At 38.4% G+C, this 16,287-nt stretch overlaps 1 protein-coding gene across 1 annotated transcript in view; it reads right to left on the bottom strand.

Moving 5' to 3' along the window:
- DDX10 (DEAD-box helicase 10) overlaps positions 1 to 16,287 on the bottom strand; it is a 156,660-nt gene that overhangs the window by 32,540 nt on the left and 107,833 nt on the right. Inside the window, exon 16 of the mRNA XM_062487581.1 lies at positions 11,566 to 11,622. Coding sequence (XP_062343565.1) covers positions 11,566 to 11,622 — 57 coding nt within the window. The remainder of the gene's footprint in view (positions 1 to 11,565; positions 11,623 to 16,287) is intronic.

The following is a 16,287-nucleotide window of genomic DNA, read 5'->3' as shown; positions in this document are numbered from 1 at the left end:
ATGGATTTGCATGACAAGGTTTTGGTAGCAGGGGGAGTTACAGCAGGGGCTTCTGAGAGAAACCAGCAGAAGCTCCCCCCTGAATCGACAGAGCCAATGACAGCCAGCTCCAAGACAGAACCACCACTGGACAAAAATAAAGCCCATCAGCAATGGTGGTAGTACCTCTAGGATAAGACAGTTAAAGAAAGGAATAAAAACTGCACAGCTACAGCTGAAGAGGAGTGAGAAAATGTGAGCAAAACAGTGCTGCAGACACTGAGCACAGAAGGATGGGGAAGAAGTGCCCTGGCACCAGAGCAGAGATTTTCTTCCATTTCATGGAGCAGATCATGATGAGTCCACCTGCATGGAGCTCCATGGGGGAGCAGAGACCCACCTGTAGCCTCTGGAGAACACCAGGTCACAGCAGATGGATGTCTGAAGGAGGCTGTAAACCCCGCACTCCAGTATGGTCCTGGCAGATGTAGCAGGGCTCTTCACCCACAGAATATGGTCAAACAACTCAAACAATGCCCTGTTTTGCAAGCTATCAGTGGTGGGCTGAGAGGGGGCATCATGTGCTGGATTTGGTATTGAATTATACTAAAACCAGTCTGTCTCACCAACCCCAAACTAAAACCCTGACAGTGAGCCAAAGACTTAGCTGGCAAGTCCCTAAGATGACCTGAAGATATATGACTGGCAGTTAGTTAATCACTTTGCACTGTAACAGTCCAGTCCACTTTTATATGTCAGGTTCTTCTAACAAATACCCTCTTGGAATGTGTGTATGAAGTTCCCTTCTTTGAAGTGGCAATGTCTTTTCACAGATACTCCTCCAAGCTGAGTGAAGGAGATCTGGCCACAACTGTTGGTACAGTGAGTTATGTCAATCTCTTATAACTGTTTCTTTTTGTTAGCTTTAATATAATTGCTTTGACATAGAGTATTATACTATACTAAATGGTACTAGTAGCTTTAGCTTTTATACTGTGTTGTGAATAATTCTGATTAAAATCTTTTATCTAATCATTTGTCATAATAAATCATTCCTTTTACATAAATATATCTGATTTGCCATCTTGAATCCTGTAGGACAAAGTTACTTAAAGCACTGACAGTTAAGATCAGATGAGTTCAGAAAGGAAGGGGGTCCTCTGTGCACCTCGCAACTCAGTGGGATGGCTTCTCCATAAACTTTGTCTGAAGCTCCCCCTCTCACCCATGACAACAGGACCTGTGGTCCCATGGAGAGAGGAGTCCACACTGGAGCAGGTTTGCTGCCAGGACTTGTGCCTCACCCTGTGGAAGGGACCCACTTTGGAGCACTGTGTGAGGAACTGCAGCTTGGGGGAAGGGCTCATGCTAGAGAAGTCCATGGAGGACTGTCTCCCTAGGAGGAAGACCATGCTGGAACAGGGGAAGAGTGTAGGAATCATTCTGCTAAGGAGTAAGGAGTAGCAAAATCAACGTGTGATGAACTGACCACAGCCCACTTGTCCTGCTTGGGGTAGAGAACTCGGGACTGAAGTTAAGTAAGTTAAGAGGAGTGGGAAGAAGGTGTCTGAAGATGCTTTAATTTTTCATTATCCTACTCTGATTTGGTTGACTATGAATAAAATTAATTCAGAAACAAAAAGCTTTGCTTTTATTCATAGAGTTATGCTGCACAGGTACCTAGGAAGGATGAATTTCATAAATTCTATGCATTTCTTAAGTTAGTAACTACCTTGAATAGCTATAATGACCCTTAGCACTACTTTTGTAGATACGTAGTCTACTAGAATATTAGGTGATGGGAAATTAAAAATGCTCATAACTTTTGGCATTTTTAACAGTATATGAACTAGCAAAGAAAATGGACTGAGAGTGCCATTTATTACGAAACTTAATGATCTTTATGACCTTTCACCTTAGCCATTCAAGTTCATCATGTAAATGTACGTTTACTGTGACTGTAATTAACCAATCACCTTCCCTTGTCCATCCAGAATTTTTCTTGTTGAAAATTTCAAAGCCTTGCCAGATTGTCCAAAAAGAATGAAGAGGAGAATAATATACTTGTATAAACCAGGTCTAATCCCATTACATGCTGCTGACTGCCTTACTGACATGCTCAACTTACCTTTTTATCAGTTGTCACTGCTTCGCAACACTGCTTATAAGAAAATTCTATTTATTTGTAAGTACTTTTGTTAAAGTATGAGGAAGGATCAGTTGTCAGTCTACCAAAATTCCCACCATGGCAAACTGTGAGAAAGGAAGCAATTCCTTACACACATGCAGCTCCAGCTGTAGGAAGTGCATCTACACTCTGTGCAAACCTGGGACCTGGACACTATAAAAATGGTGTCTTCATAACAACACTCCAGGAGCCCCACCACAGAGAAGACCAGAAGAAAAAGGGCCAGCAGGATGCTGCAGGACTCACACAGTGGTGACACTCTACTTATCTCTCTCTCTATGCCCCCCACTTCCTCCTTGTACCTCATATTCACTGTTAAATAAAATCTGTACCCTTGACTTCTGCATATGGTCTTGTTTGCACCTTTATTTGGACAGAGGTGTCTTGTAATACTTGAATCCTACCAACACCCCAGCAGAATATTACCAGTATATATTTATCTGAAAGAAGGTCAGAAAAATATGAGACCTTAAAAGTGTGAAGAAAACAAAACAAAAAAACCCTTCAAAACTTCTCTCTAAAAATACTGTGCACATTTCCTAAGGCTTTGCTATTAGATGATGCTATTATCCTTCTTCCTGTTATTCCCTTTTGCTTCTGCTTTTGGTTTCCTCGCAGCAGAAAGTAACCAAATAGAAGCAATAGCAACTTGAATTGAGCTCCTTCAAAAGAAACAGAAAACAGGATAAGGTAACAGCAAGAGATGAGAAACCTTTAAACCCACAAAAATTTCATGAAAGACCAGAGGGAAAAACAAAACAAACAAAAAAAGAGTGTAAGGAAACATGAGACCTTAAAAAAAAAAAAAAGAACTATTGAGGCAACCAACACACAAAGACCCAGGTCCTAATGGACTCCATAAACAAAATGGAGCTTCCTTTGGGGAAAGTATGGACTTTACCAGATTTCCCATGAGGTGTTAGTTACCAGCTTGGCATTTCTTACTAACAAACTGCTTGGTCAATGCTGATAGTGTGAAAGAACAGAAAACTTATTAAAATGTTTGCACACTGTGGTAAAACAAGGGATATTGCACTACTCCTCATCTAGCATATTTGGCAAGAGAGGACTGACGAAACACTAAATCTTTAAAAACTCTGAGAAAAAATATATATGAGAGAACAACCAAAAGCTTTTTTTTTCTCTTTTAATGCTCACATAAGATTCAGCACAAAGCAACTGGAATCCTGGTGACTGCATGACCCCAGAGCATTCTGAAAAAACACCCATCAGAAGAATTTTAAGATGTTGGTAACTGCAGCATTATCAGTCAGAAAGCAGATAATGGTTTTCTGATTGCACAAATCAATTTTCATCACTAGCAGCAATTACAACTGCTATAGCAGACTGTGTACAATACTGCAAGCAACACATTTCAAGAATATAAATGGGGGGATTGCTGAGAAAACAGAACTGCTTAATTTGAAACTAAATACCACTGCTTGCTGCTGCATGAGGATGTCATCAAAACACATCTGAAAGATTGCCCCTGCTCATCAGCCAATTAACACATTCTTAAGTTCACATCTGAGATACGGAGCAAAGTGCAACTCCTGCATCTGAAGTCTATAATCTATGAAAGTTTCAAACACATAGGGAAAGCTGCAAAGCAGCTCAGAGTACTACCAGAACAAACCAAGGTGCAAAATAAACAAGTTTGAACTATCTGATACAATATACTTGTGAAATGCAATCATCTGCACCATATTTATATGGACAGAATTGAGGAATGTGAATACACCTGGCTTTTCACAACAGAACAGGAAAAGACCTCTCAATCCAGAGAAAATACCCACTTCCTAAACAAAAGCTTTGTGTGAAAGCTGCTGTAAGCCTAACATCATTATGTCTGCCTTGGCTGGAGTTTCCCACTTCTTCAGGATTATGAGCAGAGGTGGAAAAGAGGGTGAAGATCTCCAGAAGTTCAGTTCCAGGCAATTCTTCTGTACTCTGTCGATTACGGCACCAAAGGGCTGTGGTGAGCCAAAGGCAAGAAGAACTCCACACTAGTACTTGTTGCTCCACACATGTATGGAACACAGCAAATGAGCTTGGAGTAACAGCTTTAAATCTTGTGCTTTAGAGAGAGAGAAATTTCAGCTACTGGTTACTAAACACTATCAATGAGTAACACAGAGCAGATGAACAAATGAAGTATCATTAATTTCATATGGTGGTCTATTTACTAAGATGAAGATGCTCAAAGAAAGGTTTGTAGCATTTTAAAACAGCTTTACTGTTTTCTTCTTTTCATACTGGCAGACCTGCTGGTCCAGCACTGTCTATTGTCTCTTACTCCTTGGCCAGAGTTAAGGAGGGGCAAATCAATCTTCCATGTTCCACTCAGACAGAGACTACTGAGGAGGGTGTTAAACCAGTGAAGAAACTGAACAAGAAATTTCAGAAGTCAGGAAGAAATGATGCCACTATGCAAGACTAGCAGAGTTCTTGAATTGCTTTCCCTGTGCTCCACCACAGTGCCATATGCAAACAGGAACCTGATGGTACAATCCTGCTCCTCATATCTACGGAGACAGGCAAAGAGTAAAAATGAAGCAGAGAAATATATACCTCCTTTGCTCTAAAGAGGGATGGATCTGAAGCAGCGACTCAAGTAAACGTTCAGTTCTTTGCTGAGCCACATCCAAGAGCTTGGGTGGAATGGTGCCAAAGTATTCCTCAATTCTACAGCTACCAAGAGTTATTTGTAACTATCCAATACAAATGAATGATTACAAACCCACATTAAGTCATGAGGAAGAGTGAAATGCATACTTATTCAGTTTGCAATTTTCACAGCCTAAACTTTCAATAAGGAAACCTGAGCATTTATTTTCCCCACAAAATGTCAAAATATTGTTGATTCTGAAATAAATAAAATTGTGCAGTCCTCAACACACTGAAAGCTCTGAAGCTCAGCAGTTGTCCCCAAAACCCATGCTCCAATGCTATCAAACTTACACAGAATTCTAAAAAAAAAAAAATGTTTTCCTGAAGAACAACAAATTAAACAGTGTAATATTCCTGGAGTCTACTGGAGAAATGTCATCAGTATTGCCCTAAAAATTTTAAACACCTACAATCAAGTAAGACAGTAACCTTTGTGCTCCAAGTAAGTAACAGAAATCCTGTTACTCTGCTCATAAAAATCCATATTACATCTTTCATCAAAAGCTCCCCTAGAACTGCAACCCACCAATATTAGAAAACCCAAAGTTTGAAGAAAAAAGAAGCTTCCTCTCTTCACCGTAAATGTGCAAGTGAACACAAAACAAGGAATCAGGTACAGTATATCAGACACAGTAATGAAGATGCACTTGTGTTGTTCCAGTGAGCATCCACCTCATCCCAGCAGACCTTCAGGGAATAAGAGAGTATTTGCAAGGTCCACAGTCCCCCCTACTATGCTTCTGTGCCAGGCCTGTGAAGAAATCACCTCACTAACTAGTAAAACATCAGCTTTTGGCATGTGTAGCAGCAAATTCTCATCACATACCACATATGATTAAAAATAACAGTTGTGAACATTATACTCATAGAATTCAATAGTTATAGCCATGGTCAATTAGTTTAAATGGTCAATCTGATAAATATGTTTGAAATCCTCAGTGTGCTGTTGGCTGCAATGAAAAGGTTTACAGAAGCATGGGTAATTGGCAAATCAATCCATCAGAATCACTACTTGTAACTTGTTCAGGGTCACAACACCAAAATATTGGTTTAATCATATAAATTCTTAATTGCGGAAAAGACAAGACATTATTAAATCGCTTTACTTAAAGCAATTCAATTTTTAGATTAACTGGAATCAATATGTTATTTTTCAAAAAGCAAAATACAGGTAACATTTCCATACAGGCAAATAATACCCATTTTCAAATATTAACTTAAAATATTGTAGAGCACTTTGATTCTAAAAAATGTTTCAGCATACAAGTAGTTCAGAATCAGAAATTAATTCTCCTTTTCACAACTTGACTTTGAAATGAAATTACTAAATTAGTAGGTTAAGATGTTGATATCCCAAATTACTCTGTTTATTCACAGAGCTTCTCAAGGAAATTCAAAACACTCGAACCTTGCATTGAATAAATAAAGCTACTTACAGTTTTTGGATATGCATATAGAACACAAGAGTTAACAGAACAGAATTACTTCTAAACTAAGGTTAATGAGATTGCTTTAAGAATGATGTTTGATTTATTACAAGGGATCAAACTGACATGGTAATTTCAGTTGTAAGCTCCCCACACTAAATATACTGGAAGTTTTTGTAGACAAATGTTACCTCATTTTTTTGCTGTTCTTTGTGGTTTTCAGAATCAAAAATAAATTTTGATGAAGAATAATTTTAAGTCCTTTGCAGTATTTGTGAAACAGCAGTGACAAGACATAGCCTGTCCTGAGGCTACACCAGCACAACACAATTCTCTCCCCCTTAAGAATAACAAACTCCACAATCTCAACATCCTCCAGACCATCAGAATGGTCTGAAACCCTGCTCCAGCTCCAGAAATCACAGGGAGCTAAAGCAATGCCTCCTCAACACCATCCATGAGAGGGTCATGAGAAGTGACCCAGAACAATGTACCATTACCACTGACCATCAGTTATCAGGCATCCAATGGGGCTTTCACAAGAATTCTCAGTGACCCCAGTGATCCCTTAAGGGGATCTGGGAATCTGGATTCACAGGTGACACAGACCAAATTCCTCCTTCACTCCTGTAAACCTCTTTTCCACACAGCGGAAATTACTGTTCACATTCACAGTGAATCCAGCATCTCCAGCCTAAGCACAAGCCATGGGCTAGATCTCAAGAAAAGGGAAATTCAAGGCAGAAACAGAGGTAATAAAAACCCAGTAACAACAGGAATTATCCACAATGGAGGAAGAATTTTCACAATATTCTGAAGTGTGTATTTCCATGAGTGGATTATCAGCCACATCTACTCATGAGATTTGACTTCCCCTTTCCTGTTTAAATTTTTGCACATGGCACAAAGATTTCTTGAGCTACATTTGGCAAGTGTATCTTAAATTCCATGGGGGTGCTGAGATTAAAAACAAAATGGTGGGTTTAAGCATTAAAATATCAACAGAGTATGGTACAAGGCACAGAAAAGAGAATGTTACATTGAGTATTAAAGCTTGCAGTGATGTGACTTAGGCAGGTATCAATGCCTGAATCTGCCATATCTAAAAGTGTGTGTCCACTGCTCACCCAAATGTATTTTGTGGATCTGCTCATATAGGTTGTTTCATAACACTAGAAAGATTCACTGTGACTCTGAAAAATCTTAAAATTAGATATATAGCATATATTTTGTAAAAATCTCATACGTAAGCGCTAATTCCTGCGGGAATAGCAAAATATATTAGGGAGAGAAAGGGAGGAGAGAAGCTAAACCATATTTATAATCCTGCTGCTGCTGTTGATCTTTTAATGTTCTACAATTATACAGCAAGCATTCATTCCTGAGAAAAAGCACCCCTGGCAACCGAGCTCTTGGATTTCTTCTACAAGTCAATTTTGAAGGTAGGTAAGAATCCCCATCCTCAGTAATGTCCAGTGAAAACAGGAAAAAACATCTCAGTAAGGAATATGTGTTCAAGCTGGATTTCTCTAAGTTTTCAGCAGGCTACACTTTTCATATGTATCTTGGATCTACAGCTTTTGCTCTGCTAGTCAGAGCTTTTTCAGGTTTTTGTTTTGCTTCAGACAACAGCATGCTGTAACTGCTAAAGGACTGCCAAAACCTGAACCCATGCACCAAACCATCATGACTGAGCAAGTTTTACCTCCTGACACTGCTTACTGATGACGTCCAAATTATTTCCAGCAGATAGCAATCAATTCCTTCTTCTTTCAGGGACTAGTTATCACTTCTTGAACAATGCTGGGAGCTGATAGTTGAGGATGACCTAGCACATCAGTGCTGGGCAAAGAACAGCACTTTCTCCTGATTCGTGCTCTGCTCCCCCCACTTGAAGCACAGATCTGTTTAGCTGTACCCAGAAAATTACTTTCCTAACAGAACAATTTCCTTTAAAAGGAAAGAAAACAAAATCTTCCTCACTACATAATTCTCAACATATCAGTAGTGCTCTAAGGCATCAGGGTAGCAAAAGACTAAAATCACTAAAGGACAAATACAGTCCTGTTCAGCTTCATTGCAGCTAACAGTTGCCATCAGGACAAGGACCTTAAAATACTGGTTGGAACATGAAAGTCCTTTATGCAGATTAAGAAACCAGTATGTGTAGATTCTAGAAGAAAAAGTGGAAAGCCACGAGCACAGCCTGTCCTGGTTGGGGCCAGGGTCTGGCTTCACAGAGTAAAATCCAGCTTGTGTCCGAGGGCAGCTGTCACCACTGCTGCTGTTCAGTGCTTTAATTCTTGCTCAAATAAATACTTCTTGCCTAATTTTCTCCAGACTATCTTCAAGTAAAGAGCATCAAAATTTGTTTGAGGGCTTGAAGGCTGTAATTTAATCAGTATTAAGTGAGGACAAAGTATGTGCTTCTTTCATCTTAAAGCACTGTGTTTGTAAATATCACATCAAATTCTCATAAAATGGGAGACAACTAAACATCTTATGATCAAAAAGTATCAAAAGCCTAAATTTCCAGTTTTTCTTCAATAAGAATATATGAGAAGACTTCTTTTATCCGTTTTCACACAGCCTTTTGCATGAAAATTTAATTAATGGTCATAAATCCCTAGAAATACTTTCTCTAAAGCATCCTTTAAGAGTCTTCACTTTTTACTCAGTTTATTTATTGCATGGAGATTTATCCAAGGTGGAGTCAATAACACTGCAGCTACCTACTCATCTCCTGCTCAGGCACACTCAGCAGAGCGTGCCAGAATTTGGTTAGTCAATTCCAGTTGCAGCAAGCCTGGCCTGTCCCAGCACAACAAAGGCTGAGCAAAATCTTCCCTGCAATTGCTCCTGCAGCACCACAGGAAAAGCAAGGACAGCCTTCTCCCCCCTCTGATTTTTCTATACTTTTTTTTTCCATAAGTCCACAAATAATTATTATTTAATACTAAGAATGGGAAAGTAAATTTCTGTTTTGGTCATGTCAGACCCTGTGGGCTGTGTACTAGCGAAAGACATACTATAGTACAGCAAAATAATACTTTGTAACCCAAGGACTTTGTAACCTGGGGGAAACAGTTAATAAAACAAACAAGCGGATAAAGCAGATAGATGTGCAAAACAAATTATGACCACAGCTGTTCTGAAGTGACTGGCTACTCACAGTTGTTAATCTAGTCCTTTTCTCCAGCTGCCAAACTGCATTAACATGGCTAAAAATACCTTTTCTACTGTTTTGGCTCTCCTTATTGTTTTCCCTTTCAAGAAAACATTACTAATTACCACAGGAGTAGTGTATGTCAGAGTAAGTGGGTCACAAGCCATATTATGAAAGCAGTAGTTAAAACCTTAACATTTTTTGGAACTCCTGATTTAGGGAGCATATATTTTCTAAACTGGTATATGTTCCAATAGTTTCTGTGTTTTACTGTTTCCTCCTTATTTACTCCCCTGGGTATCCTGTTGGAGCTGCTTGAGTCATGTCCCACACAGATTATGGAGAGCTTCAACTACTATGGCTTCATGTCTAGATCCTGTGAAGCATGCAGTGTTCTTAATTAATTCCTCAGACACCCAACAGACAGAAACTGGCACCTTTATCTACTGTCTACTGCTCCCTTCCACTTCCAGCCGTGAACAGCCCAGGTCCAAGCTGGCAGCCTTTCCCAGAGGAAGCATTTTCCCTGAAATGAGCCACACTGAAAATGACAGGACTTGGCTGCACAGAATTCTGGCAAGAATAGCCTCTAAACAATAGAAAAAGCCCAACAGTTTTCATCGAGGAGACATGTCAGCTCCTGAGGCTTGCACCTTCTTGCAGGGAGTGAGCTAAGTGCTTCATGAATAAAATGAAGTCAAAGCAAGATTTGCACAGCTGGTACCCTCAAGGAGAGCATGTGCCAATCTCATACCAGACCAGCACTAGTAAGTCAGCTTTCCAAGTGCAAGTGCTGCACAGAAGGGAGGCAGAGGTGCATAAAATCGTGGGCTTGGGGCTAAGGCTCCACATTTAGCCCATACCATGCTCACAGACACACAATCCCTCCCACACACAAATCATTCCTCAACAGGGATCAACTTGATTCACTTTCCAATAGCATTTACAGATTCATTTGCCTGGCCAAGAACAGTATAGGAGAAGTACACCAACAAGCAGATAATTTTGAAAGAAATGGATTTCTTTCCACAGCTGCTAAATAACATTTTTTTCCTTAAAAAGAGGCAAAATTAACAAGCAGTATTCATGAATGTGATACAGCCTGATTTGATCACTGTTTTCTCCCTTTATTAAGATGTTTGTTAATTACTCATTCCATCATTTTCCTAGAATGCTTGCTAAATACATCAAAAAGTATGCATCTTTATACGTTCAATTACAGGCAGAAAATTTCTATTGCTTGATTGGGGAGTCATGATGCCAACAGCTCTCATAGCTTGCCATCTTTGAAGGCAGAATCATACTTAAAACTTAGAGTAACTAGGCTTTTCATCTGAAACTGTAATTACTTTCCACTTCAGAGTTACACAATGAAGCTTCTTCCTACATTTAAGCCTCCCAGAGCGCAGCCAGCTTGCAAAAACCGGACAAAGAAGATTATTGATTTTCTCAAGGGAGTAAGATATTTGCGGACTGTCAAGAAGAAACTGTAACTATTCACATGTAGCAAAAGTAGATGCTGTGTCACATCACCATTTCCATATTTCAGAAAATCACTGCAGCTGAATGAAACCTCAGTTTATTGCAAACCAAGAAACGTGAAAAAACTAGAACAGCCTCTAAGAAATTAGAAATGTAAACATGAAGAAAAGGACAGCACAGGCTTTGTTTGGGGTAAGGAGGGGAAGGGATGAACTTCAATGTAAATACTTGCTATTTAAGAAAATGTTCAGCAGATAAAGTTTGGAGTGAGATTTGGCACACAAAAAAATAATCTCACCGCCTGCAAGTCATAAACATGACCTATGCCAGAGAAAAAAATGGCATCAGTACTTCAGCTGAAATTGCAACTCACCTGATATACATAATGAAGATTATGAAATTCCAAAAGGCTTCCACACATTTTATGTATTTATACACACACAAACATGTATATTCATGCTTTGTCAGGATCCTTCCACACCAAGTTATTACAACCACATCAGAACAACGGAGTAAGAAAAGACCAGCGAACAGAAAATACCTTTAAAAAAGCAGTTAATCACAACACTGCTTAATAAATAAAGGCATGAAACAATTTAAAAATCTTTTCAAACCTCAACCAGTAGTTTGATCAAAACAACAAAACCCCTTACCTGTGCATTCTTATTCCTGGCTTCTCTTCTTGCTGCTTTTTCTTTTAGCCTCTTCTCCTGAAATAAACAAGATGTACAGTTTTAAAGCGAACACCTGCATTGTTTTGGTTTTTTAAATATTTTAAGATTAATGTTCAGCCATCTAGATATTTTTAATGCATACATGTTAGGCTGATGGAATTCACCCTACATGTTATTGAAAACAATAAATGAAAGATCTGAACGAGATACCATTCATTCTTCTTGCTCACACAGGAAATCATAAAACCACAAGAATAATTGAAATTCACATTATATCAAGACTTATTACTCTTAGAGGAATAATGCAGTTGAGTAACTTCACAGAGTTTGTATTTGTCTGTAAAATAAGGTAGTTAAAATGGTACTAAGAGATCCCATTTTTCTTATTTCTCAGTGACTTAAAATGAAATCAAATCCACTTAACAAACTAAAATGAAAATTTTTCCAACTTCAGAATTGATGAAGTAACTGGGGAGTGAAAGCTAAAACATCTCCCTTTCAGATCTCCATTACCAACAAACACTTTACAAAAGCATTTCCTGAGTAATTGCATTGATTCAGAAACCATAACAAAGTTCTCTTAACCAAAAAGATTCTGCTACAGGATAATTACCTAAATGCAGTGATAAAACTCACCCAAAGCTACCTCCTAGATCTGTCAGCATACAGAATTGCCAAAGATATTTAAATCAAATGACACTGCTGCTTTTTTTTTGTTTATTCCTACAACTACAGCATCATCTCTAATTCATACTGCCAGGTCCTTACAATTGAACATCCTTTAAATTCTTTATTTCATGAGGAAAGGACAGAAATTTAGGTGAGAGCACATTCTCTAGAAAAGCCCATGGCTCCCTCTTCTTGTCTTAGTGATGCTGATGATGGCATTGAAACTCTTTTATGCTAACATAAAAATGCTTCTGAAATACAACTCAGTTTCTCCAAGCAATATAGGCTGCCCTGGCATCAGCACATTTAGAGTTGAGTTCACATAAAAGGAGACATTAACATCAGTCCAGGATCAGCACTTCAGCACAGAGAAGGCTGAAGAGAGTTACATATCAGCTCACTCATGGGAGCAAGAAGAAAGCTACGGCTTCAGCAGTCCTGGTGTCATTTCATCACAATGATGCTGCCAAAACATATTGGTAGGTATCACACAAAATTGTCTGGAAAAGTAGCGTTTGACTGCAGACATGGGAAAAGGAGAACACAGCTATCAAGATTTTTCAAAACTGGTGTCTAAATTCAGGGGCTTTTGAGACATTTGCCAGCTATGTGACATTTTCTATTCTCCCAATTGCCCAAACTACAGAAGTTTTAGCTTATTTTCAAATCCCTTTCTGCGTAAGTCAACCTCTTCTCTCCAAATCAAAACGAAACAATTCCCCAGTGCTTTGTGCAAAGCTGTCTGACTCAAACAGCTCAATACACTCAGAGTTACATACCAGGGCCTTAAATACATGCTGAGAAACAAACAAACAAACAAACAAAAACAAAAAATAAAAAAAAACAAAAAAACAAAAACCACACCACTGTAGACAGATACAACACAGTTGTCTTATTAGTTCAGATATGTTAAAGTATAAAAAAGAAATCAAAATTACATTTAAGGCCACAAGTGTGTCATTTGCATCATCTGGGACAACAAAAGCCATCAGGACCAAGTACTGTCTGGTCTACATGCAGTCCCTCCAACAAAGCAGACCTATGCATCATGGTCATAACATTATCATCCATGTTATGATTCCTTCTCTCCCAAGTCAAATTTATATAAGTTTCTGATTACTTTTACTTATGCTTTTCTAGTTATTTACTTAAGCTTTCCATTTCCTCCACTTTAAATGGTTTAGCTGCACATTCTCCACTCTCTGGGGCAGCCATTGGGGTTCTCTCATTTTTCTGCTAAAACTCTGGTAATATTCAAACTTTACCCCTAAAAAACAGAGAGAACACAGCTAGAAAGTAATACACCATATGTTGCAAAGGAGCTTTTGACTTGGACAGTCTACAGAATTTTGGATAGAAAAAATCAGACAGAAAAATTCTATGGTGTATGAAATGTCAGTGTTTTAACTACAGCTACAGACTTGAGCGAATATAGCAGCAAAGTTCCTGCTCAAGGGATTTATAACAGAGCATTGAGAAGACAGCTATGAAAGCACAAGATTGACATAAGGACACAGAAGAGGAATACACAGACGGCATTATATACTTCAGTCTCTAAAGAATGGTGAAGACATAAAAAGATTCTAAAGTTAATATGTCCAGAGACTGAAATAAGGAGCACAAGAGAAAAACAAGACAGAGAAGCAATCACCAGGAGATGCTGTCAAGACCTCCTTTTTCTTTCCCCCAGGCAGCAGGGAGAGAGGGTTTGGATCACTGTCAATGAAAAACAAAAGCAGATTTTGCAAAGTGCATGTATGCTGGCACTGAGCTGGAGCTAGGAGGACATTTCAGTAGCTAGTGTCCTAATCAGGTCTGCTTCTGCTGCTTGACACTAAGACTCTAAACAAAACTGGGCATTCACAGGGTCACAGGATCATTCCAACCGGAAAAAACATCAGGGGATCTCTGGTCCAACCTCCTGCTCACAAAAGAGTCAGCTCTGAGGTGAGGTCATGCTGCGCAGGGTCTCGTCCAGCCATTTCAAAATCCCAAGGCTGGAGACAGCACATCATCTATGGTCAGCCTGTGCCACAGCCTGGCTCTTCTCACACAGAAAAATTCCCCATAAATCCATGCTGAATCTCTTGTTTTAACCTATGGCTATAAGAGGTTTTGGTCCATTTAATTTGTGACATGTTAATTTACTGATCAGAACACTCAAGTAAAAAGCCATGTATGAATTTCAGTGTAATCCACAGACATATTTACAAACCAGGATCTGCTCTGATAAAAAAATATAAATACAACTCACTATACATCTAATTTCCACAAACCCACACTGGACTGGCTAGTGGTATATTATTTTCATTAATACTATTATATAGCTCAGAGACATTCCTGGTCAGTTTATAAAATTTACTGCAAGTTATCTTCCTTTCTTCACATTTACAAAGCTACTTAAAAAGGATGGTTACAACCTCAGTAATCAAAGGGATGAAAATTTTTAGTCATCATGTAATATGGCTAAATCACTTGGCTTCAAAGAAGAGTTGCAAACAATATTTTTTGTAATAGAACTGACAACAGGAACAGCTCTGCCTAAAAGGAGCCCAAACCATGGATAAAGCTGTGTCTAATATATGGAAGAACTACATGCTGCTCTTAACTGTGAAGTTAAGAAGTCTGCCACTGGCTTCTTTTCACATTTAATTTCCCCTTCCTTCTACTGTTGGGCTTGAAAATAAAAACTCATAACCTATTTAATTCTTAAAACTCCAACACACTTAAATAAATATTCTAACATTTACATTCCATGTTTTCAACTTGAGACAAAAAATAATGAATAGTAGCATGGTAGCTCTCGCTTGCTGGTGAGGTCAGGAATATGTGAAAGACACATAAATAGAGAGCTTAAACCCCAAGGCTTTAGGGATAAAAAAAAACTAAGTCCAGCAATTCTGAGAGTTCTTCCCTCCCAAAGTATAACCCCTTCCTTGGACACTGTTCTTTCGACATTTAAGAGTTTGTTTTACATTGCAGAGAGGGTTTACTGCAGTATTTTAAAAAATACAGCATTTATTTCTTTATTTCTATTATGAACAATTTTGTTTCATACAGTAATTTTTATTTTAGCTTTTTTGATGTGTAAAAAATCTGTACAATAAAGGTTTCCTTTCTTTATTTTAAAGAATTTATGCATAGGTCAGATTTACAATCAATAAATTATTTTAGTTGGTGATAAGCTGTAGTTTTTCCACCCTAAAATTTCACTGACCTCTTACATTTCCTTACCTGAAGGCACAAAAAGTCTCACTCAACACAATTAATGCATATTACAGCATATTCAGCTTCGAGAGCATTAAAAAAGCCTGTGGCAAATCTATTTCCTGCAAAAATTTCATGCCCATCTGAGTCCTCTGGAGTATTTTCATTTAAATACTCATGAACTCCCTCAGGTTTTGATCCATCATTTTAACACTAGATTTTAAATAACTATTCCTTTACATACTGATGCCATATTTTGGAGCTACCAACCCATTCTATTTAACAGCTGAGGTAATGGCATACCACACAACAGATCTCTACAGGTTTTTGCAAATACATGTTGGTCTATACTGGAACCTGATACCATGTCTTGGTATCCGACTATGTCTTGTTATTTTATTGGGACATAGTTAAATTCAGACAGTTGTGCTGCAGAAAAGAGTTGTTCAAAAGTTCAGAGCAACTCTCATACAGTGGCATTGCCATAGCTGAGAGCTGGTTTCCACCAAAATTTTGAAGCACTAATGTGCTCTGAAAACTGACTTAATAAACATGTTTACCACATTCTTCTCCTCCAAGATTTCACACCAAGCTTGAATTGTTTACATGCTCATGACCATTGCTACATTTATGTATTACGTAGTTTAATATTTCTCCTTACAGAGTCTAGAAAACCACTGACATGCAAGCATTTCTCCAACCACCAGAACAAACGAACATTACCAGCTCAAAGAATAAATTGAATCAACTTATTAGTATTTCTTTGAATATTATTTTTCAAAAAATCTGGAAATTAGGTACAAAATTGGTTGCTATTAAATAAAC

Source organism: Cinclus cinclus, chromosome 2 (assembly GCF_963662255.1).
Source record: "Cinclus cinclus chromosome 2, bCinCin1.1, whole genome shotgun sequence".
NCBI lineage: Eukaryota > Metazoa > Chordata > Aves > Passeriformes > Cinclidae > Cinclus > Cinclus cinclus.
The sequence above is the reverse complement of the archived record's forward strand: the minus strand, read 5'-3'. Positions and strand labels throughout refer to the sequence as shown.